We start from the raw sequence: 25,366 nt of genomic DNA on the forward strand, positions 1-25,366 counted from the left end.
TTGTTTGGGATTTATGACCAAAGCAACTCTGACTAGGAGGTTAGCTATGCACGAATCATTTATTCTCGATGATACAGATTATTACTGACATAGAAATAAGAAAGCATTATGTAACATCTGACTGTATTCTTCTTGTGAAATAAGAAAGAAAGAAGAATTAATACATAAGGAGAAGAAATATGACAAAAGCCATGAAACAGTATGCAGTAACTAACTTACCCATTTAAAACAATGGTCGTCTTATAAGTATCAAGTTTGTTTCCATTACACTTATTTTCTTTTTCTGCCATATCCAGATCTGCTAAAAGAGGCATCTTTTCATCTGAAACAATATCATTAACACATCACAGATTATATATATATATATATATATATATTAATGTCATTTTAGATTACACGTAACCCTTGTATAATGCGGTACTTATATAATGCGGTTTTGATATATAACACAACCTACAAATTGTAGTAACCCTTTATCTTTTCACATATTTTTCACCGTGTGACTTAAAAATCAAATTTTATCTTCAATAAATTTGCATCTGCCCGTATTGAACATGTAGTTATAAGTAGCGAATTTATATTAGGGAAAATACCCTTTAGCATGCATGTACGTCAATATAGTTGTCTTCGTTTTCCACCAGGAAAGTGTATTAAACATCATAAGTGTTAATCTCAAGCTGAGTACATTATTTTCTGGTGAGTCACATACAATATGTAATGTTTTTTTATGTAAAAATTTATTTTTTGTAGTAATGGCCACTTAGAGTGGCAAAATTTTGTGAATTAATTAATGGGAAAACAGATTTAAATGAGAAGGAACTGGTACAATTAATAGATGACGTTGAATCAAATGGTGGAGAAAATTCTGCTGAAGAGTCTGATTGTGATGAGTCCGTTAAAGAATTCAGTTTAAAGAAATTAGCAGAAGGATTGAGAGCTTGGCAAGAAAGTTAAGAAGTTACTTTACGGATAATGATCCCTCAATGGAGCGCTCTTCACGAGAAAATTGGATATTTGTTTAGCTCCATATTATGAATTTAATAAAAAATTGCAGCATAGTGGTAAGCAAGGTCTTATTACTGACTTCTTGATAACTAAACCAGCCGAAGTATGCAATGAAAATCATACAAATGATGTCCCAAGAGATTTCAAGTGATGACGACGTCCAGCACTCGTAAATAAAGAACATCTACAAAATGTTATTTCTGAAGGCAGTAATGACGATTAAAATATGCGCAATGTCGTACAATTTGTAATTTTATAAGTTTATACTATGTATCTGTTTCGTAGTTTATATGTTTTCTTAACTCACATGAATTACCTGAATTAAATAAAAATATATTTTTGTTGGATATGTCATTGTTGTGCATATAATTAAAAAAAAAAAAAAAAAAAACGATTTCAGAACATAACCCTTCTTTTTCTATGTGATCCGAGTCTTGCATAATGCGATTTATATAACACAGCATTTCTATGGAACTTAACTGCGTTATACGAGGATTACCTATATATTATATATAAAAAAAAATATTTTTGAAATTACAGGATTCTTTTTTAATTATAAAATAATAGCTTTGATATTTATAGTATTATGTATAATCAATGAGAATGAGTGAGTACAGTTATTTTTTCTTAAATATGAGACAAAGAGTTACAGCAAATTGGCTCAATGTTAGAAATGCATATTAAACATCCACAATTTGCACTGGTGAGCTATTCTACCTGCAGAAGCAAGAAAAGTTTTAAACTACACTGCATACTGATATTAGCAGATAATTAATCATAAAAATATGTAAGTGTGAGTAGATTGCCTGTATAGTCTTGTGGTAACATCCATAATTAAACCACCAGAGAAGAATAACTGCAGTTGGTTTGATTCTAGTCAGCAGCTAGAACTTTTTTCCTTTTTTTTTTTTTTTTTTTTTTTTATTGTTTCTCTAGTCAGAATCCTACAGAAAGGATTTTTTCCTCTGAGAGTTTTTAACTCAACTCAGAAAAAATCAACCACAGGACTCACTACTAGAGTGTACTCTGAACTATTTCGGCTAATGTAGGGCTTGTTTAACACTTTTTTCTAGGATGTATACCCAGAAAAATTATCTATAACAAAAAAATGTGTTTTCCTAAATTATACTGACTGCTCTCTAGCTAGAAACCAGATTTTTTCAAGTTTATTGTTGTTGATATAAGATTGCTATTCTTATAATTGTTTTTGATCAAACATCCTGTTCGTCCAAAGTTCAAGAGGAGACACTCACACTGAATCTAGTAAACACCAGGGAGAGAGAGGGGCTGAATGGTAACCAGGAGGAGATTTTTGTTGTTAGGGAAGAATATAGGAATTGTTACCATTTCAGGATTTTTGCAACTGCCTCTAAGAAGTCCATAATGTATGGTAGAGGTACTCATGGTACAGGTCTAGGATTCTTAGGGTTGGACTTGTAAATGTCAAAAATATGTTTAAACTTCTTTGAGGTGAAGCCATTCTGTAGTACGATGCCTTGGATGGTGCTTAGTTCTTGTTGGTAATCCTCTGAACTGAAGCAGATAACATGTGCTCTATTGAAAAAAGATATGAACATGTCTTTTATTTTATTATTTTTTTTTTGGATGAATGATAGGCTGAATCCTGGATGTATCAGCCTGTGAAGATAGGTTGACTGTGAACAGATGTTTTAAGTATTACAGAAAGGGTAAAGGAAACAAGGATGTCCAAAAGGACATTTTCTTTTTCCATGGTGAAGTTGATATGGGTGAAGGCTATTGATTTTGGGTTAAAAAAGGTAGGCAGATTTACTTCCGAGTCTGGCCAGATGACAAAAAAACACATCATTTACATATTGTATATCCAAAAGGAAGCTGTTAGGCTATGTTAAAGAGAGTAGGGATTCCTCAACATGCTGTAAGTAAAAATTGTCCAATGCAGGTGACAAGTGGCTTCCCATAGCAGTTCTTTCAATTTGTTTGTAGAACTGGTTTCTTCAGATGAAATAGCCTGAGTGCATGACAAAATCGCACAGTTCAATGAAGGAAATTCCTCTGATAACAGTTGGAGAGATGGTCAGAGACGGGTTAATAAGGACTGAATGTTGAAACTGACCATGAGGCTGAAGGGTTAGGTTTTTTATTTTTATCAGGAATTCGAATGAATTTGTCATTGGAATTCCTGACAACAGAGGCTTGTGTGTGTGTGTGTGACCTGTCTGAGAGTTTAAAAGATGAGCTAGGAATCTGGCTAGGCAACAGGTGGGAGCATCTATGCCAGTGGTTCTCAAACATTTTGAAGTCGGGGCGCATTTAAAATCCTACAAATTGTAGGCACACTATATACAAATTTCTGAGAAATATGTTATAATAATTAAGTCATATTACAGAAAAAAAATAATGCGATAAAAAAAAAAAAATGAAACATACCTTAAGTTTATGAGAAATATGAGCCTTATGTGTCCTAGCGATTGCTTCAATGTTTGGGCATATATTTGAAAGGCAAACTCTCATTTCCTCGTCAATACATTGAAGAGTTCCTCTCTTTTTACACTTAATTGTGGTGAGGGTAGAAAATCCTAATTCACATAAATATGATGTTGAAAATTGTATTGACACATATTCTTCTTTTATAGAAATCCAAAAGGCTTCAAGAGACAATTCCTTATGTTTAATCAACAATCCACGATTAGTGGATATAGCTGCCAGTTCTTCTTCTTCTGTTAATGTTAAACCAAAATCACTTGAAGTTTCCATAAATGGGTTTCTAATCCAATCGTATTGTTCAGTGTTAAGTGATGGAAAATAAGAACTCAATTTTTCTTCTAAACTTGTTAAATGTTCAACTATTATTGGAAGTGTTTCATTTATGCAAGTGTTACTTACCAATGGAAACATTTCCAAATTACCTTCAACAGTTTTACTTTTCCAAATCTGTAGTTTTCTCTGAAATGCTTTCATTTTGTCAGTGGATGTGAGAATATTTTCTTCTTTCCCTTGCATGCTAATATTCAAAATATTGAGCTGCTGAAATATATCGGCCAAATATTGTAACCTGGCAATCCAAAATTCGCACCGAAGGAGGTAACAAAAATGTAATTGTTTCATCTCTTCAAAAAACGCAAGAAGTTCTTATCGTAGCTCGTGTACACGGGTAAGTACTTTCCCCCTTGATAGCCACCTCAGTGTGTAAAAGCAGCCGTCTGTGTTGTGAATCCATATCGATACAAAGCTTTTCGAATAAACGCGATTTGACAGATCTTGTTTTAATAAAGTTTACCATCTGATAACTTGATCTTAAACTTCTCTTAATTTTTCTCCCAATGTTTTTGTCATCAAGGCCTCCCTATGAAGAAAGCAGTGAGTTACGATAACATTCTCATTTTGTTTTTTTACAAAAGATGTAAGGCCCTTAACACAGCCTACCATGGAAGGGGCTCCATCTGTACAAATGCCTACACACGACTTCCATGTTAACTGCCATTTATCAAGATAGCTATTCAAAATGTTAAAAACGTCCTCACCTTTTGTAGACACACTTAATTCTTTGCAAAAAAGAAACTGATTTACTATTTGATCTTCATTAATAAAACAGACGAATGCTAAGAGTTGCACCTTGTTGGTAATGTCTGTTGACTCATCAACTTGCAATGCAAAATTTGACTACTGAAGTTTATTACTGCATACATTTTTCTCGATATCAGAAGACATTTCTATAATACGCCTGTGAACTGTATCGTTGGACAGAGGAATCTTGCTTATTTTCATTGCTTCCTTCATTTCCTAGCATTGTCATGACCATTTTTTTGAATGCAGGAAAAATAAGTGACTCACCTAAAGTATGATCTTTCATATTTTTTGCTATCAGTTCTGAGACTTGATAAGAAGAGATTTGAGCTTTATCAAAAACAGTCATTATACTTTTAAAAGAATTTGCCGCTTTTGTTTGCTGTTCAGACAATCTCTTGAAAAAACTTAGATTTATCTTGTAAATTAGAGTGTATAGTTTTAAAATGTTTACTCAATTTACTAGGAAGCAATGATTCATTTGCCATTTTACATCCACATACTAAACATAGCGGCAAAGGATGATCTTCACTTCTGGTCCAAGTGAAACCAAAGCTTAAATAACTTTCATTTGTTAAACTGTGAATGAAATTGTTTTGTATGTTTTTATTCTTCATTCACATTTAACATAATCTACCATATACTAAACAAGACTTGTTTAAATATTATTTGTTAGTCCCTTGCTTAAGATTTATTATTCATGTATTATCCTTGAATTTTATCAACTATTATTTAATTATATAAATTTAATGTATATTATACTATTGAAAGAACTCTGTAGTAAATAACATTTATCTTATTACTTTATTCCTTCAATAATATTATGGGGAATTCTATGTATGTAACTTTTATGTGCCTTATATAAACTGTAACATATATTTTATTATTATTTGTAAATGAAAATCAGAGAGAAATTAAGTAACTATAATAATTTTATTATTATTTTTCATTACTCAATGTAAAGGTATAACCTTATGTAACGCTAATGCTTACGTTCTGTTTTGATCGTTGCCATGGAGATAGAAATAAAATAGAACGTGCGAGCGTAGGGCGTGAGCTTCGATAATTGGGAGAAGAGAAATTAATGAGTTGGACAGAGTGAACAAGTTTTAAGCGGGAGGAAGGAAGGATATAAGCGGGAGGTAAAAGTAAACAAGGAGACCGAAGAGCAGGGAATTCAAGGGAGTAGCATTCAGAAGTGTACGGAGACGAGGAGAAAACTTATAGATAGCTGAGAGTAAAGTCAGCAGTGGCAGTAATAGGAATTTAGTGCCGTAATAGGATAACTAAAAGACCGGAAGATTAACAGAAGATTCAGAATAAATCCACTAAGTTTTAGAATTACTACGTATTCCTATATCGCTTTAAAGAAGGATTATACAAAGCTCAACTTGTTATACAGTAGTAAACATGGAATAATTATTCTGCCCTATAGTAAGCCCGTCAAGAATTGTGTAGCGCAATAAATAATAATTCAGTTATCTCCTTGAAGAATTCTTTGAATAGTGTTCATCAGAGTAATAAGTGAATATAAGTTTGAAATGTGCTCACATTGAATCTGATGTGCTAAGGATTAATCCCGGTAAGAACAGTCCTAGTTCCGTCTCGAATATCCTAACATTTACTGTGGCGTTTCACTGAATTTAGCCAAGTAGAAGTTGAAAATAACTCCCCTTGAAGCAATAACTGCTGCGATTAATAATGTTATAAGTGCTTGCTAAGTATTAAATATAGAGTGTAACTGAGTGATACCAGCAAATTTATTTAGCAAGAGATTCTGTAGTATTGATGAGCGTGAACAATCTTTGTTATTGAGAGAACTGTGAATTTTGTATCTGAAGATTTGAAGTCTAAATTAATATGAATGTTTTGACCTGAAGAACTAAATTAATTGTATTATCTTATTTTAGGAGTTAAATTTATGTATTTGTCATATAACCTTGGATTAAATGTTTTGTTTTACTGATTTCAATATTGAGTGTGCCTATTTCTTTTTCATTGCACCGTTCATAAAAAGTTTGAACCTTGCGGGAGCCCCTAAGTAAAAAAATATTAAATTCGGCCTGTATGAATAAGGAGACTGCTAAGTTAATTGAAGATTGATTCTACTATTTTATATAGACTAATCTAAATATAGGGTGGCGCAGTATAAATATAAATTTCCCTATATTCTGATTAGTAATCAACCAGCAATTAATTGATTTTATTAAGAACAACATTACAACAAGATGGTGAACCATATAGACCAAGGAGGACGTTCCAACACATTATATTTGCGAGTAGGCAGTAATTTTGCTTTCTTACTTGCACTTAACTTTTGCTCACTTCCAGAATCTGGTTCTTCAATATCACACTTCTTTTTGAGAAATCTAATATTATTATCTGAAAATAATTACTTATTTTCAGATAATATTTATCTGAAAATAAGTAATATGCACATAACATCCACTTCCAACACTTTTAAAATAAGTAACATACACAACAGGAATAAACCATATCTTGTTCTCTTTGCAAGAAAAACCACTGTTAATTAACATAATAATGATGTGTTGACAAAAAGAGCGGTATATCTGTAATGAAAAGGTATAATAAAGTAACTATATTTATTTTTATATCTGGACACATATTTCTCTGGAATACCACAGGGCGCACCCGGAAATCTTCTAGGGTGCACCAGTGCACCCTTTGAGAACCACTGATCTATGCAGTCAGCTTTGTCTGAGTGGGATTCCTCCTCCTTATGGATTTTTGGTAGGCCATTGGAGGAAAGCTAATTTTCCATCCTTTACTTTTTCCACGGTGAAGTTGATGTGTAGATGTAGACTGTTGATTCTGGTTGACAAAGTGGTAAAAAAGATAAACGTGAGGTTTTTCCAAAAGTGAAGATTAGCTTAACGTCATGATTAAATTGATGCACTGATGATGACTTGTTAATAACTGGCTGAAATATTTGCAATAATAAAAATCATTCATCATCGTCATCAAATTCCTGACATCTACCTTCAAGGGATGTACAGGATATGATAGTACTACATGAAAAACTTACATCACTGCTAACTTCCTATCTACGATTTTCCTCCAAATCAATCTGTTACCTGTCAAGACTCCAACATATCAGATCTTATATTTCTGTCTTCTAAGGCACTTTTGGAGGTTGGCAGGAAAAAGACCCTGTGGGTCTTTTTCCTGCCAAACTGGCAGAGAACACTTTTTTTGCTAATCTTTCCTCTCCCATTCTGTTTAAGTGACCATACCACCTGAGATTAGCTCTACTAACACATTCCTGATGCTAATAACGTCAAGTTCTTTCCTAGTATCCTAATTTTTAATATGATATTGCCATTGATGCCATCTGTTCATGCCCCTAATATTTCTCAGGACTCTCATATCTGTGATCTCTAATCTTTAGTCGAGTGTTTTATTTCTAACCCAGCACTCAGATCCGCAATTTAAAATTTGCTTGAACACTGTATTGTATACAGCTAATTTAGTGTTTTGACTAATTTCTCTCTCATTCCATATAAATTTATTAATTTGACTTCCTACCATACCAAATTTGTTGATTCTGTTGTCTATTTCCATATTTAATTCACCATCTTCACTAAAAATCGTGCCTAAGTAGCTGAAATGTTTTACTTGTTCTATAGGTTCTCCATTCACAATGCAGTTGATATTTTCAATGCTTCTCCCTATTTTCATTTTCTTTGTTTTGTTATTGCTGACCTTCATATGAAATCTATTACAACAGTTATTCAATTTAGTCAGGGAATCTTGCAGACTTGTACTGGATTTATTTAAAACTATAAGATCATCTGCATAAAGTAAACAGCTGAGATTAACATCTCCAATTTTGATATTAGATTTAATACCCCTTTCCTTCATAATGTGATCCATATAGAAAATGAATAACAGAGGAGTTAATGTACATCCTTGTCTGACACGAGATTTAACATTAAACCACCTTGTTGTACTTCCTTCAATTTTAACTGCTGACTTCCAACTCAAAGACTAAGTAAAACAACCATTAAAAAAAAAAAAGCGCGATCTTAGTATAGCTAACATAAGGTAACTAAAGCATTCAATTCCTAACTTAAAAAGACATACATTTAAGAAATATCAGATATACATTTAAGTAAGGCAATGAAATAAGGCTTTATGTTTCTTTATTTCTATAAGACATTCTATGAGGAAGGAAATGACTTATGGAGGACTCTTGTCTTGTACCAGTAAACTACGTTTAGTATATATATAGCATGCTCAGCAAGTCCAGACTGTTCAGGTTCATGATATTTAATATAAGACTGATGTTCTTCTAGATGAATAAAAACAAATCTTCCAGTCTGTCAAAAATAAGATAAGCTGTAAGAGCAAGGAATCTGGTAGACACCTGGAAAACCTAAAGTTGGAAGTTTTTCTGATGGTACAAAAGGCAACAAAAATATTCAGTGGTTTAAAAATTTTACTATGCATTCAGAAATGCCTTGCATATAAGGATATAAGTGGTGGTTTATCTCTTCAGTCGTTTTCTGATCCTAGGTGACTTTTGTAGGCTTGCCCACAGTGTTCTTGGCGAGATTTTTACAGGGTAGTTCATCATTGCTCCCCCCACCCCCAATTTTATCCAGGCTCAGGACCAGCATATGGCTGGAATGTATTTATGACTGTAATCGAAGTGTGTTCACGGGGATGGTTTGCCTGTTCTGGGAGGGGGGAGATAAAGTTCCTCACATCACTGACGGGAATTGAACCGAGGTCTTTTTTCGACCAAAGGTCTTCATCTATGCTGACTGAGCTAAGGGATAGGAATGACAGTAATTTCTTCTGCATTGGAAGAGGCAGAGATACCTAACTATTAAAAGGTTTTTCTGATGAGAGAGAATCCTTAAAACCATTTGATAAAAAGGTGGATTTAATAAATTGCATTTCTTTCTGTAAACATTCATCTGAAGAACATAAAGAATGAGCATGATGTAATAAGGTCTTAATAGTTCCAGCTTTTGACTAGAATGGTGGTGAAATTCAGCATGTATATAACAGCCTGTATGAGTCTCATTCCAAAAATTGTAAGCTTCCATCTGGTTGATGAAGAATTACTATTTGGTTATTTATTTCTTATTCTAAGGTGAATTGGATTTTGGGATGAAGTGCATTAATATGAAAAGAAATTGCTGCAACTCATAGGAAGAGGCACTCCAAATTGCAAAAATATTCATATATCTGTACCAATGTATAGGTCTAGGTGAAATGTTATAAAAGATACATTGCTCAAAGTGTTCCATGAAGAAGTTGGCAATGGTAGGAGAAATACAACTGCCCATTAGCTGTTCCTTCAATTTGTTTTTAAAGGTCTTATCCTCACCTACACAAAGTGTGGCCCATTAGTAAGTATGGCTAGCCAGTCAATCCACTGAGTTTTGGACCTAGTCACCAAACTATTTCTTATTGGCTTAAACTGGAAACAAGATGGCAACACGATGAAATTGCATGTTTCATCCACTGTTTCATCAGGAACCAATACAAACAGTGGAAAGTTAACTGGAACAAATACCAAGTCAGAAGATAAGTACCATAGCACATAAGGAATATCAACAAAAGAAAACCATGGTAAAAGATCAAGAAATTATAGTTTCAATCTGTGAAAGCATTTTTATTACTTTAATAAAAATATAATAGTACATTTCTCTGAATGTTTTAACTGTACGTATGTGAACCACCTGATTAATAATTATGGGATGGGAATCCTATATAAAAAGAAATTAGTTTGTAATGTCATTATTTGCTAGTATTTCTCCTATTATCCGGTGCTGTCTCAGAGCAAGCTAACAGAATTAGGATACAGGCCACTCTACTCAGTGCTATTACAACTATCTATTTCAAGTCCCTACCAAATCCCATATGCATACTGCAATTATAACAAACTCTTCCTGTGGTCCTTTACAAGCTTGCTACAGCAAGAGTGTCAAGGATACATGTTTAGATGCAATGATGATGATGATACTTGATATAGGAGAGATACCATCAGGTGATTACATTAAAAACTAATTTTTATGTATTGCTCCTATCTCAACATTATTAATCAATCACTATTATTTTCATGATTGTTATATGCTTTTCAAAATTATAATATTACTATTCTCAAATACACCTACTTTTTTTCTTTTCCTCTTCATCTATTTTGGCTTTCAAAAGATTACATTTCATCTGTTCTGGTGGAATTGGTTTTGCACCTCCACCACTTGGAAGTACTTTATTGTTTTGAATAACATTGATGTCTTTATTCATGCATAATTTTGCAGATGGACTTGAGTCAAGATCTTTTAACTTTAATGATAATCCTTCTGAATCTAAGTCAAAGAAAAGAATTCCAGTTACTAAAAACATAACAGAAAAAATGAAATGATACTAACATTAATTGAGAATAACAAAATGACTTAGTAAGAGGAATGGTCTCCTTTTTGAAAGATAGTCATCTAGAAACATTTATTAAAATATATAACATTTAATACTATGTGAAAACAATATCTGAATAAAGTACACAGTTTGCCTATTTTAGGTTGTTTTAGTCATGTTTTGCAACAATGCACTTTAGTGCAGAGGCCACGAAATACCCAAATGTTTATAGTTTTCTCTGTGAGAAAATCCAAAACAGTTGGGTGACACACGCACCCATCAAGATTTATTCTGCAAAATGCCTGTTATGATGTTTTGCCCATCCCTGAAACACGTTAAGATACTCTGAACAGATTTTATTTAAATTTGGGTTACAAACTTTTGTCAAGCCATTCCAAGTTTTGTCTTGATTTGTTTATTAACAGTGACAGAAGAAACAAAACATGTCAAAATTATATACTGCAATAACTGATCTAGATAGATGAATTTAATAAAATTTGAGATATACATAAGATGTACATATATACAGTAATTCACTATATATCCAACCACAGTGCGAAGGCAATTGGCTGTTCTGATAATTGAATGGTCAGTGATAAGTGAAGTACAAATACTGCTCTACTGGAAGTCGGTTGACATACATGGGTCATTGAAAGATTATTGGTTTGAAGGTCTGATAATGGTAGATTACTATCATTCAAGTTTGGTTTTATTTGGATTGTTGTTATTAGAATAATATGATGAAATGAGCTAATACTAATAATTCTATACTGACTAGAAGGAATTTAATGAAAATTTGTTGAGATGCTTCAGATTTGGTTCCAATCTAACCTTTTATATAGGCAAAAATCAGGTGAGATGTCATAAATGCATTATAATTTTTAATACATTCAGGTAGTTTATAAAAGAGCCACCACTCAAGTTATTTAAATAACTACATAATTTAAATCATGTTACTATAGTTCTCATGAAAAAATGAATATTATTTGACAATTAAAAATTCCACTCTGAACAATTTAAAAATGCACTTTATAAAAGCATTTCCATGAGAGCTATTATAAGAGCAAGTCTCCATGATTCTCTAACTAAACTGAGTAATAGCAACAAATTTGGCATGAAAATCAGCAATAAAAAGAAAAAACTATGAAAATAGGAACACAGAAAAGTTCAGCTGCATTCTGAATCAGAGCCTATTGAGCAAGTAAAATGTTTTAACTATATAAGCACAGTTTTTAATGACAATGGCAAGTTAAATCTGGAAACACATAACAGAATAAGCAAAGCTGGTATTGGTGGGAAGCTAGGTGATTACATTTTTATGGAATAAGAGAAAAATCAGGCAAAAACACTAAGCTAGCAGTTAACAAGACAGTGTTCAAACCAATTTTAAGTTATGGATCTGAGAGTTGGGTTAGAAATAAAACACTTGATCAAAGACTAGACAACATATATGAGAGTTCTGAGAAAAATTAAGAGAGTGAACAGATGCCATCAATGATAGAATCATTAAAAACAAAGACATTAAGAAGGAGCTTGGCATTGTTTTCATTCAAGAATGTGTGAGCATGGCTAATCTACAGTGCTATAGTTACTTAAAGAGAATGTGACAGGAAAGGTTAGCAAAACAGGTGTCCGATATCAAGATTGTAAGAAAAAAGACCCAGAGGAAGACCAAGGTCTTGATCAAAAGTGCTTTAGAAGAACAAAATGTTAGATGATGATAATACCAGAGTGCTGACAAGTAAGACTAATATGGATGAAAATGGTTAAAAAACTAGTTTTCAACCACATTGAGTATGCTAATGAAATTTTGTTTCATGCTGATCCTGATATGGAATGAAGCTTCAAAGTCTGAAAGTCTGCCGAATTCTTGATGAAGCAATCGCCAGCTATCACAAACTGCATGACAAGATGAAAAAGTCGAGCACGATTCAAACATCTTTACTTAATTTTGTAAAAAAGTAGCTCAATCAAATGTTTAGACATTAAATAAAAATTTAAGCAATTAATTTTTAACTATGATGATTTTTTCTTCTAATATAGCTTAAATTGTATTTTTTTTTTTTCAAATTTACGCTAACTAATGGATGAATTATGATCATTTCTACTGTTTATTGTATTCGCTTAGCGCACATTAACTGATGGATTAATTAAACGTGTTAAGTGAGGTTTTCCTGTATTATGCTCTAATTAAAAACATTATTAACATCTTATCTCCATGGAGTCAGATTCATTATGAGAGAGACACACTATTGCACACAATGCTCATCCAACCATGCTTTAAACTGATTCAATGTGTCTACATTCACAACACACTCAGGAAATGCCTTCCACTCACCAACCACTCTCCATGCAAAGAACCTGCTCCTCTGTTCACATCCTCCTTACGCAGTTTCCAGCGATGGCCTCTTGTTCTGGAACAAGAGACCAGAACAAGGGGGGGGGTAGAACAAGAGCACCCTGACTAGCTTATATTTCTCAATCATATCCTCCTCTTCCTCCTATTCATGAGGCTTTGCAACTTACATTCTCTCAATCTGTCCTCGTACTCCACATTCTAAAGACCACTGACCACCTTTGTGAATCTTTTCTGGACCCTTTTCAACATATCCTCATCACTATGAAAACCCAGTGAATAAATCTGTGCACAATAATCCATATGAGGCCTGATCAAGGCCTTATACAATGACATTAACTTCTCTATTTCTGCACGTCAGGGCCCTCCACATCATAGCCATTATCTGATGTGACATCTTCACAGTATGTGTAATGTGGCTTCTGAATTTCGGGTCCATGTCCACCATCACTCCCAGATCTCTCGTCTCTCATCTCCTCTACTTCCTTTAAAGTTTCTCCACCAAGTGTATACTTTGCATCCTATTTGCATCATTGCTTACTAAATCTCAACCTTATACTCTGAAGGACCGAACTGACCGTTCCACTTATTGCCCATTCATGCAATCTATTCAAGTCCTCCTTCAAGGCCATAACGTCTGCTTGATTCTGCATTGCTCTCCCCAATTTTGCATCATCTGCAAACAGCTATATATCACTAATTAAACCCATTCTAATATCATTAATATACAAATTGGACAACAATGGTCCCAAAACTGACTTGTGGTACACCACTGACTTTCCTCTTTCGGGATAATGCACCCCCATATACAACTTTCTGATATCTATCTAACAGCCAGTCACTGATCCGAATCAAAAGTCTTATTCAATCCCATCTGTTTCAATTTAATTTAACAGCTTGTCGTTTAGCAGTCTATCAAAATCAAAATCTATCAAAATTTGCAAAATCGAAGTACACCACTGTATATGCATCTCCCCTGTCCAAGGTATTTTTCACCTTGTTATAGTACATAAATAAATTAGTAAAACTTGATCTCCCTTTAACAAACTCATGCTGATAACCACAGGGAATACTGCTGTTATCAACCCATTTCTGTATCCTACTTCTCAACAAACTTATCTTTCCAGCACCTTCACCAGATATACAGATTGGTCTATAATTTGAAGCTATAACCTTATCACCACCTTTATGGAGTGGAACAATTTGATCCTCCTTCCACTCCCTTGGAACCTGTACTGTTATAAGACTTATTAAACAGGCATGCCAATGCTACTGCCAATTCCCTGGAACATTCCCTTAAGATGCATGGTGACCATTCTACCATTTTCATCCATTATCGTTATCTTGCTACGATTGTTCTTCCATCAACTTGCCACATAACTAAAAAACTGTTTTTCTTTGTCTGATTTGCCAATTTCTGCTCATACTGCACCATTGTTTTTCTTACTGAGTCACTCTCCTGGCTTGTTCTTTATACTCTTCATGTAACTGATTATTACTATTATTCATCTTGTACTGTCTCCAAAGTACCTTCTTCCAGATTTCATGCTTGAGCTCCTCATTCATCCATTTTACACCTACCTTATTCAGCCTTTTGGCCACTTCAGAATACATTCACACAATGATGCTGTTATGCATTTCTTTGTTAGTCCCCAAGTAGCATTTATTTCCTTACCATTCAACTCCTCATTCCATGCTCTAAGCTTTCTCTTAAGCTTATCTTAAGCTGATTATGATAAATCACCAGCCTTATAATTCCACATATATCCTTTCCTCACAAAAGTCTGCATATGGCTAGCCACAACTCAGGTGATCACTTCATCACTCTCAACCAACTGGAGGAGTGTGAAACCCAACTCATAATTACATCCTCTGATGAAATGATCAGATCTAAAACTCTTGATTCTTGTGTGCCCTCCTATACATGCTGCCTAAGATAGTTATCTCTGAAGAACAAGAAATTTATTTTCCTTATTCCCAAATGCTATCTCTTCATTCCAATCTATACTGCCATAATTAAAATCACCCATAATTACTTCCTTCGTTCACTAATCCAAGTTGTTTATACATTTCTTCATCACTGCCCTCCACATTTCCAGGCTTATACCAACATCCAAATAAATGCATCTTCCTGTCAACCTCCACATTACACCACACTACCTCATAACCATTGCCACTATTTCCCCTCTCTCATGTCTACCTTATGTGGACATAATTCCACTTTCTATCCTCACAAAAAATACTATAACTTTCCATTTATATTCCCGCTAGAATATCATCTTCATGCAACCATGTTTCACTTATTTTTTGGGGAAAAAATCAGCAAAACCATTTCATCTCCCTTATTTCTGATACTTCTGGCATTTGTAAACAAACACAGTAATTCACTTTTAGGTCTATAACCAGTCCTATCCAAGCTACTTGTTGGTTGTGATTTCCTCACCACACCTGCCCAATCACTACCTATCTTCTCAGTCTCAACTTCCCCATCCATTTCACAATACACTACATCTTCATACACGCATTCACTGCCACTTTCAACAGAGAACCCATGGCTGTACCCTCTATCTGTTTGTAGAATTTTCTTCGCCAAATGAAATTGGCTGAATTCATGGTGAACTGAAATAGGGCTGAGATATCAGGAGGATATTTGGCTTGGATGAGGTCTAAGGTATCTTTGAGTGGAATGTTGGTGAATAAGGAAGATACATCAAAACTGGCCATTAGTCAGTGTGATGGAGTGAGAAGTTTTCTATACTGGCTTTAAAGGTTTTAGTCTGTTAGTCACTTCCACAGGCCAAGAGGCAATAAAGAGACAAGCTTACCTGTATAGTCTTGTTTGGTTTAGAACCACAGTGGCATTTCCCTTACCTGCTTTAGTAATTATTATTTTTCTGTTGTTTTTCATTTCTTGCAGAGCTTTGAATTCTTCTTTTGATAGGTTGTATTTTGCTGGTTTAGCCTGGTTAAGAACACTGGCTACACCGTCTTATATTGTTGGCAATATGATTGGGAAGGCTGCAGATACCTCGTTCTACGTGTATCATTATTTCTTCTGCAGGGGGTCTTTTTTTTTTTTGGTGCTATAGCGAAGTTGTGGCCATATGTAAGTGCACCAATTGCTTCAGGCTCTTAAGGGTAAGGGATGATGGGTTTATTATCGTGTTGTGAGAGAGTTGAGGTTTGGAAGCAGAGTTCTTTTATGAACTTTCAAATTTTTTAATGTGTTGACATCATATTCTTTGAAATTCTTTTTCTGCTGAAGCATTTGAGACATCAGAAAGGAAAGATTGAAATTTATGCTCATTTTCAAGATTTTCAGTTGCATTCACCTCCTCTCTCTCTCTCTCTCTCTCTCCCTCCCTCCCTCCCTCCCCACTCTTAGAACTAAATTCTAACTACTTTATCTTATTTTCTAATGATTTGGAAGTTTTAAGACAGTATTCAAAATCTATTACTTCATTTTACCATTTTGACAAAAGAAATAAAGCAATAATACTATTATATCTGTCAAAGTAGTTACTTATAATACTAGACTATTTCTTTGCAATCTATAATCAGTTATTCAGATGTTTCATGAAATTTAAGTTTTACAAATACATTTCATGTTATATTTTTACCATATAAAAATTTTACATTCATACCATAAAAAAGAAAGTTTTTTTTCTTAAAAAAATTCCAAATATCATTACTTCTATTGGTTTTTATTTTGAAATGAGCAATGTCTTCGACTACTGAATAATAATCCATTCAGTAGTCGAAGACATTCAGAGGAGAATACATTCATAATGTCATGTTTTGTTTCCAATTATTTGATTAGCTGAAATCCTAAACAGATATACTGATACTCCTTTTACAGGATGATAGTATTTATGTCAAAATAATTTCTTAATTTATAATAATCCCAGTTTCAGTTTTATCACTGAAAAAAATTATAAATTATCTTAGAAAGAATTTAAATTAAAAAAAATTCCAAATGTGCAGTGACTTATTTCATTTTTTTTTTGTTTTGAGGGATGCCTTCCAGGATATTTCTTTTCATGCCAGACTACTATTTCCACTCTTGCAATCCAAACAACTGCTCTGAGTTCCAGAAATTATTCTCAATGGATTGAAGCCCTTCATTTGCATTTTTAGCACTACTCAAACCATAGTTTATCATGTTATATAAATTGTAACCATCTGCCAATGGTTATAATTCCTCCAAAATCCTAAAAACATTAAAAGCCTGTAACTACAACTCTCCTTTTCCCATTCAGAGCAGAGATTACTCAAGATCTATCACCATTCCATATATTTTTTTTTTTCCTGGAAGAAAAGTACTTTGCAGAGAGTGTGGTAATTACAAAGTTTTTATCATATTTATATACTTTTGTGGTATTCTAAAAAGTCTCATTGCATCCATACTTAATGTGCAAAATTTGTTTGCTTATAACAAATTTGTTTGCTGTCTGTTAGAATATAATTTCTCTGCATCTTTAATTTATACTGTCTAAGGAATTAGATCTATTTCACAAATACTAGATGTAATTCTTTACCAAATTCATAATGCTTTTCTAGCAATTGTCGGAGAGTGAAAATATGACCAATTGTTGACTTTTCCTTGGAGAAGTCACCGATATTTTCCTATAATGTTTTAAGTATATACATTAATTCTTTTCCAGATCAGTGTAGACAGTAATTTGTAGCAAGCATAGCATCTCTGTTTTTAAAAATATTTCCATGGCAAATGTTCATCTGAAATAGCATCAGTAATTCTCCCAATCAGTACTAAGTGTGTTGGAACATGTGCAACTGCTGCCTAATCCCTTCACAAGTACACCTTGAAACCCACAGAAGGTTTTCCTTTTTCTCCTCCTTCATCTCTGAACTGCTGTATTATGGAATATTCTTCCCTCTGATGTGTTTCCCAAGGAATGCAATCATCATCATCATCATTATCAAATTCCTGACATTTACTCTCATGGGATGTACAGGATATGATAGTACGACATGAAAAATTTACATCATTACTAACTTCCTATCTACAATTTTCCTCCAAATCAATTTATTACCTCAAGGCTCCAACATTGTCAGATCTTACATTTCTATCGTTTAAGGCACTTTTTACTGTATCAATCTTCCTACATCTTGGTCTTCCTCCGAGTCTTTTTTCTGCCAACCTGGCAGAGAAGACTTGTTTTCTAATCTTTCCTCTCACATTCTGTTCAAGTGACCATACCACATGAGATTAGCTCTGCTAACACATTCCTGGATGCTGACAATGTCAAGTTCTTTCCTAATATCCTCGTTTTTAATATGATATTGCCATTGATGCCATCTGTTCATGCCCCTAATCTTTCTCAGGACTCTCATATCTGTGGTCTCTAGTCTTTGGTCAAGTGTTTTACTTCTGACTCAGCTCTCAGATCCATAAGTTAAAATTGGGTTGAACACTGTCTTGTATACAGCTAATTTAGTGTTTTGACTAATTTCTCTCTTATTCCCTATAAATTTATTCATTCAACTTCCTACCATACCAGCTTTGATTCTGTTGTCTATTTCCATATTTAATTTACCGCTTCACTAAAAATCGTGTCTAAGTAGCTGAAATGTTTTACTTGTTCTATAGGTTCTCCATTCACAATGCAGATGATATTTTCAACTGTTTTGCTTCTGCGTATTTTCATTGTCTTTTCTTGTTATTGCTTACCTTCATACCATATCTTTTACAACAGTTACTCACTTTAGTCAGGGAATCTTGAAGACTTGTAGCAGATTTATTCAGAAGCATAACATCATTTGCATAAAGCAAAGAGCTGATATTAACATCTCCAATTTTGATAGATTTAATACAACTTTCCTTCCTAATATGATCCATATAGATAATGAATAACAAAGGGGATAATGTATATCCTTGTCTGACACCAGATTTAATATTAAACCATCATCCTGTACTTCCTTCAATTCTAACTACTGACTTCCAACTCAAGCATTAAGTACTGCTTGATATAATGCCTCACTGACGCCATACAACTGTAGCATTTTGAACAGCTTCTCTCTCTTAGCACCTTGTCATATGCTTTTTCATCTGCAAAATGTAAATACAGATCTTTGTTATATTCCCATGATTTCTCAACTACTTATCAGAAGGTGAAAATCTGATCCTGACAGCCTCTATTTGGCCTGAATCCAGCTTGTTCTTCATCAAGCTTCTTTTCCACAATCCTTCTCAACCGTTTCTCGAGTATACTGGCCTAAATCTTACCAGGAATTACTCAGTAGAGAAATATCTCTGTAATTCTCACATGCAGTTTTATTTCCATTTTTATATATGAGTACTATGAGAGCTGTACTCCAATCATTTGGAATTCGTCCCTCTGTCCTGGCCTTCTGAAGTATGCAGTGCAACCACTGTAAAACTTTTATACCTCCATATTTGAGCATTTCTGGTTGAATATCATCTACTCCTGCCTTTTCACATTTCAGACTTTTGATGGTTTTTTCTGCTTAAAGTTTGGATATGTATTCCCGACTGCATGTCTGGTCAGTGTTTTTTACTACTGTGCTGTCATCACTACTTGTTTCATTTAGCAATTTTTCAAAGTAATTACTCCATACTTCAAGGATATCTTTTTCTCCAGTTTCATGTCACCTTTATCATCTCTAACTCCCTTTACAGCACTCTGTCCTCTCCATTTCTGAGCTTCTTGAACAACCTCCTCTAGAATATCATGCCACCTTCTTGATATTTATTTTCTATGTTCTTACCAAACTCCTCTCATGACTTTTGTTTAGCTAGTTTTACACAGTGTTTAGCTTTCTTACATTTGTCTCTGTATTCTTTAAGAGCACAAGCTGACTTATTTGCCAGGAACTTTTGATATGCTTTCTCCTTTTCCTTCACTGCCTCATTAATTTCCTGTGTCCACCATGGAGTTTTGATTTTTCTATCCTTGCAGACAACCTCACCACATGCCTCTCTGGATGAATCAATCAGTGTTTTCTTCAGAGCTTGCCACTGAATCTCAAAGGTTTGATTCCTGTTCTCAAACTCTTTCATTTTTTCTTGAATAATGTTCGTATATTTTAGTCTACAGTTCACATCTGAAAGCTGCTCAACTTTTATTCATTTTAAAACTATCTTACATGTTCTTCTTTTCAATATGAAATTCAATTTTATCCTGCTCAAGACTAAATGGTGATCACTTCCAATTTCAAAAGCTCTGTACACTCTAGCATCCTTCACCAGAGAGAAAACATCAATATGAACAATAACGTAGTCAATGAGACTTTTCTTATTCCTTGCCTCTTCTCTCCATGTGAATTTGTGCACATTTTTATGTTGGAACATTGTGTTAGTAATAACCAGTCCATGTCCTGAGCAGAAATCCAACAAGTATTTGCCATTATTATTAGCTTTGCTCTTTTCTTCAAATTTTCCCAAAATATTTTTGTATGTCTGACAATCATTCCCTACTTTGCTATTTAGATCCCCAACAAGGACCAACTTTTCATTTTTCATTGTGTCAGTTGCTTTCTCTAAAGCTTCAAAAAATTCCTCCACTTCTACCTTAGGAGAACCTTCTGTGTGACCATTGGCAAATAAGTCTCATTGTCCAGTTCCCCATTCTGATATTTGCCCACATCACTCTACTTGAAATTGCCTGCTATTCAAGAAGACTAGCCTCATATTTAGTGTTGAATACTATGGCTACTCCTTCTTTTCCTTGATTGTCATTGCCTGAATATAACATTTTGTATTTATTGCTCAGAAAAATGTCACCAGTTTTTGTCTTTTTTTTTGTTTCAGTTATCTCTATTATATCGATCTGGTACTTATCTAATTCCTCAACTAGCTCCAGTTCTTTGACATTCAGGCTTTTTATGTCAATAGTACTGATCTTCAACTCTGGTGATATTGAGTTTGGGTGTGTTTTAGGGTTTGTTCCATTGTTCCAGTAGCTGACTTTTCGCTGTTTGCCCTGGTTTTCTGGAAAAAACAATTGGGAGGGGGGGGGGGGCTTGTTTAACTGGGCGATGTCCAAGCTGCATGAAATTCTGTCATGTTGTACCACCATTTAATATTGTGGTTTAAGCTGATAAGAATACAATTTGGTCGGCTAAATCCCAAATTGCCAGCCCATCCTCATCATTCAGTATCTAGGTAGATACCTAACAGGGTGCACCACGAGAAGGTGAGGATTGAACATTAGGTCAGAAGCCCTGGTCGGTTCTCCATTCCTTTGAAGGTTACGTGGAGGTCTCCTCTCAGTTATACAACTTTGACCCTTAAGCACCCCGGAATCCAATATACATGCTTTTAAATCAAATGTAAACAAGTTCCTCCTTTCACAACCCACTGCCCATACATGGTACTAACGTACTATAGGTTGATTAACTAACTTCTCGTTTATGGGCTCAACATAAAAAAGCACAGGTACAGCTGTATTCCAAATTTGATTTCTTCTTTTTGCCTCATCAGCTTGAGTTCAGAAATCTGTTATTAAGGGTGTTCCTTCAATTTTTAGAAGTTCTGCTGTAATTTTATTTTCACTGGCTATCTTACCATTCTTAACTTCAATCAGAGATGGTTCCTCATTTGTGGGTTCTTTAACATTTTCTTCTAAACATTGTAGCTCTGATGTAAGGTTTCATCTGGTGGCAGTGATGACTTGTTTAGTAGTCTCTCAAAATATTCTGAATTCCTCAACAATTTTTTTTTTTTTGTAATTAACTCTTCTTGGTTTTCAGTCAATATCCATTAAATCCGTTTCTTTGATTTTTTGCACTGCCAGCGTTTTCTCTAGACACAGTATTTTCTGGTGATGGGTCTTGTAGAATTTTATCCTCAACTCTTATTACTTTTCTTTATAGCTTCTTTACATACATTACTGAACTTTTTTTTTTCTTCTGTTATTTGTGTATTGAAGAATTTCTTCTGCACAATGAGTAATAATATTTTTGATTTTTGTCCATTTATTTTCTGTTTCTCAAGTATAGGATGGTTTGTAAACTGAATTTCCTGCTTTATCTTTTCTGCATATTGTTTTTGTATGTTTGCATCCTCACATTTTTCAATATTACATTGATTACTATTTCTGTTTCAGTTAACATTTGACAGAGTTTTAGCACAAGATGTGCTATTATCAGGTAATGATCAATACCTGCATCTGGACATTTTTTTATGCATGTCTTGTGCCTATTGTTTATTGTTACTTAATCTATGACTAATTTTATACAATGATCAAGTAAATAATCATATATATCCTCTCTAGTTCCTCAAAAATTTATCTTTTACACCATCATTATTGAAACATCAAACAGATGACCAGAAATATAGATAACAGAGTTCATTTACTGGTGTGAAAATTTGTACACACGGAAAGTTGTTATTGCATGCCATACAACCTACACCCTTTTCGTGTCTGTCATTAGATGTTTCATTGCAGAGTATTTTATTATTTGTCTGTAGATTTCCATGAACTGGCTATTTTGGTTCTTGTATAGCTAAGATCTGAATATCACAATTTTCTATTGAAGAGATTCATCCTGGTTAACAAAATTTTTATATTTCATATTCCAATTCCAAATCTATTAGTTAGTTCCTGTTGGTTACCGTTTGAAGTCTGATTTCTGAATCTTGTGCTTGGTTTTGTGACTCATGGATTTTTTACATTAGATTAGACAGTCAGTCGGCCCATTGTAACAATCCCAACCTGGAGGACCAGGGTGTCTCTTAGTGTGGTCCCTACCCTTTGACCTGCCCAGCATGGTAGGCCCTACCAGTAACTATGTTACTACCAGCATATATATTTCAGCATATATTGAAAGCAAATATGATTCTGTGCATCACCTAAATCTTCACTCTGTTCACCTTATCTTTCAATTTAATAATACTGAATCAGGAAATGGTTTTATAGGAAGGAAACTAAGTGTACAGAGTGTGCAACAGTTAAGGGCTGGGTTTGATTTGTGTTGGGAATTATGACTACAACAACTGTGGCAATGAGGTGAGTGTATTATTTCTGTTAATTGTATGAACTCTCTGAATAGTTTGCCTCTTCTGTGGAAATCTAAAAATAGAAACTTGATTGATTTTAACATAGGAAATAGCAAAGAATTCTTATTAACAAAATGAAATTAATAAATAAATATCTTTTCTTGAACTCTGCTCTCATGCAGAGACATACAGAAGTAAGATTTTGGTCAGAATTAAGATTACATAAATTAATTAAGCAAATAAATATGCAAAACTCTTCTATAATAAAAACAAACCTTCCAAATAAAAATTGTAACCTTAAGAAAATGTACCTAATTTCAAATCTTCAGAATTTTTTTCATCTTCTGATTTTCTTGCAGCAGATGCAAGATCACTATTTTTGTCACTAAGGGGATCTTTAGGTAGTTTATCCTTGGTCAGTGATTTAATCAAGTTATCCAATCTTTCCTCCGCAGATTGTTTTATTATTCCTTCTGGAACACTAACATTTGTTACTAAACCAGCAGCAATGGTTGTAGTTACAGATGGAGAGGATATTGAAGTAACAGTTGTAGTTGCTAAAGTAACCAGTGGTTCAGCAACATTAACTGAAGACACCACACATGTAGTCTGACTGTTCGTTGAAGTAATAGCCATTGTAGTGGGAGCAGTAAAATTATCTGCTATTTCTGGTTTATGGGTAACAGTTTCTGAACAGCTAAAAAAGAAAACATGTACAGTGGTAGGAATAAACATATACTGAAATATAATAATTTCAAACAATAGATAAAAAAAAATAAATTAACTTATCTTCTAACATTTCCTATTCAGTGATTCTGTTAAGTAAGTGTAAATATGACAGTAGCCATTAATCTAGACTTGCAACATCAGGAGTCTAATCTCCAAAAGTAAGACTAGGTTTTCCATTTTTCACATAATGTAATTCATGGAAAGGAAAGTTGAGAATGTTGTAAACTACCTATCAACATGATGGGAAAAAAAATGACACTAGTCTGAACAGCAGGCTAGACCAGTTATTCAGTGGAAAGGCTCTCAAAGTACTTGTAATAGTTAAGCATCTTCAATTATATTAGTGTTTCAGATGTACAAGAACTAAGAGAGTGAATAATGAGAATTCAAACTGGAAAAAAAAAAGCAAGATACCAAAAATAACTATTTAGAATTTTCTGAACTTAGGAGTTCATGTTGCTCATATTAGGTTCTTTACAACATATATAGCAAGCTTGATATTTTTTTTATGCTTTTATTTTTATCTCTTTATTTTATTTTTTGGCCACTATCAATTATGCATGATTAAGGCACAGAATTAAGTATTTTAGACTAAAAATAGGACCACTGATATACATTGCTTGGAAACAAGTCAACAGACACCATAGTGTGAGGAACAAATAGCCATGGCACGCACCTTAGTAAAATGTACGTAATAAAATAAAAAGCCCTCCTTTTGCTGTAATGACTGAAGCAATCTGAAGGGACATACTTTCCATCAATAGGAATTTTGGACCATTCTTCCTGTAGGCATGTAATGAGGTTCTGGATCTCAGGGCTCTGTGGAGGCCAGTCAAATGTGGACATTCATGCCCACAAACCATGAAGTTACAACAGTAGGTTTATGACTCAGTGCACTGTCTTACTGAAAGAGACAATAGTCAGTTCTGCAGAAACTACCACAAAGTAGGAAGCATTGCACTGTCCAGAATGTTCAGATACGTCTGAGTTCAATGTTCATGGCATCAAACAGAGATCCAAAGACAAACCAGTAAAAACAGGACCATACCATCCCACTGCTACCTCCGAATTTCATAGTTGGGGTTATGCATTCTGATAAGAGACATTCACCACATCTGCTTGGAAAGTAGATGGATGGGTGGCACAATTTGTTGCTCCATAACAGCTTTCCAAACTTCCATTTCTCACTGTACACGCTCTTTGGACTACCGAAAATTACACTATATGTTGGGTCACGTAATGTGAGGCTTGCATATTGCAATCCTACCATGGAAACCCATGTTGTGAGCTTCTGTTCAGAATGTTTTTGTGCAGATTCATGATCCAGTTGATACCTGGAACTCTGCATTCAACATGTC

At 34.0% G+C, this 25,366-nt stretch overlaps 1 protein-coding gene across 2 annotated transcripts in view; it reads right to left on the minus strand.

Annotated features, from left to right (window-relative positions):
• The window catches only part of yrt (erythrocyte membrane protein band 4.1-like yurt), a 226,205-nt gene that overhangs the window by 33,595 nt on the left and 167,244 nt on the right, over window positions 1-25,366 (minus strand). For both annotated transcript variants that reach the window (XM_090402474.1, XM_090402473.1), the window contains exons 11-13: window positions 23,591-23,976; window positions 10,701-10,895; window positions 220-322 (exon numbers count right to left, since the gene is read on the minus strand). In XM_090402474.1, coding sequence (XP_090258600.1) covers window positions 220-322; window positions 10,701-10,895; window positions 23,591-23,976 — 684 coding nt within the window. The remainder of the gene's footprint in view (window positions 1-219; window positions 323-10,700; window positions 10,896-23,590; window positions 23,977-25,366) is intronic.

The sequence above is a fragment of the Typopeltis vanoorti genome, chromosome 13 (genome assembly GCF_054136105.1).
Source record: "Typopeltis vanoorti isolate ZY-2024b chromosome 13, IOZ_Tvanoo_1.0, whole genome shotgun sequence".
NCBI lineage: Eukaryota > Metazoa > Arthropoda > Arachnida > Uropygi > Thelyphonidae > Typopeltis > Typopeltis vanoorti.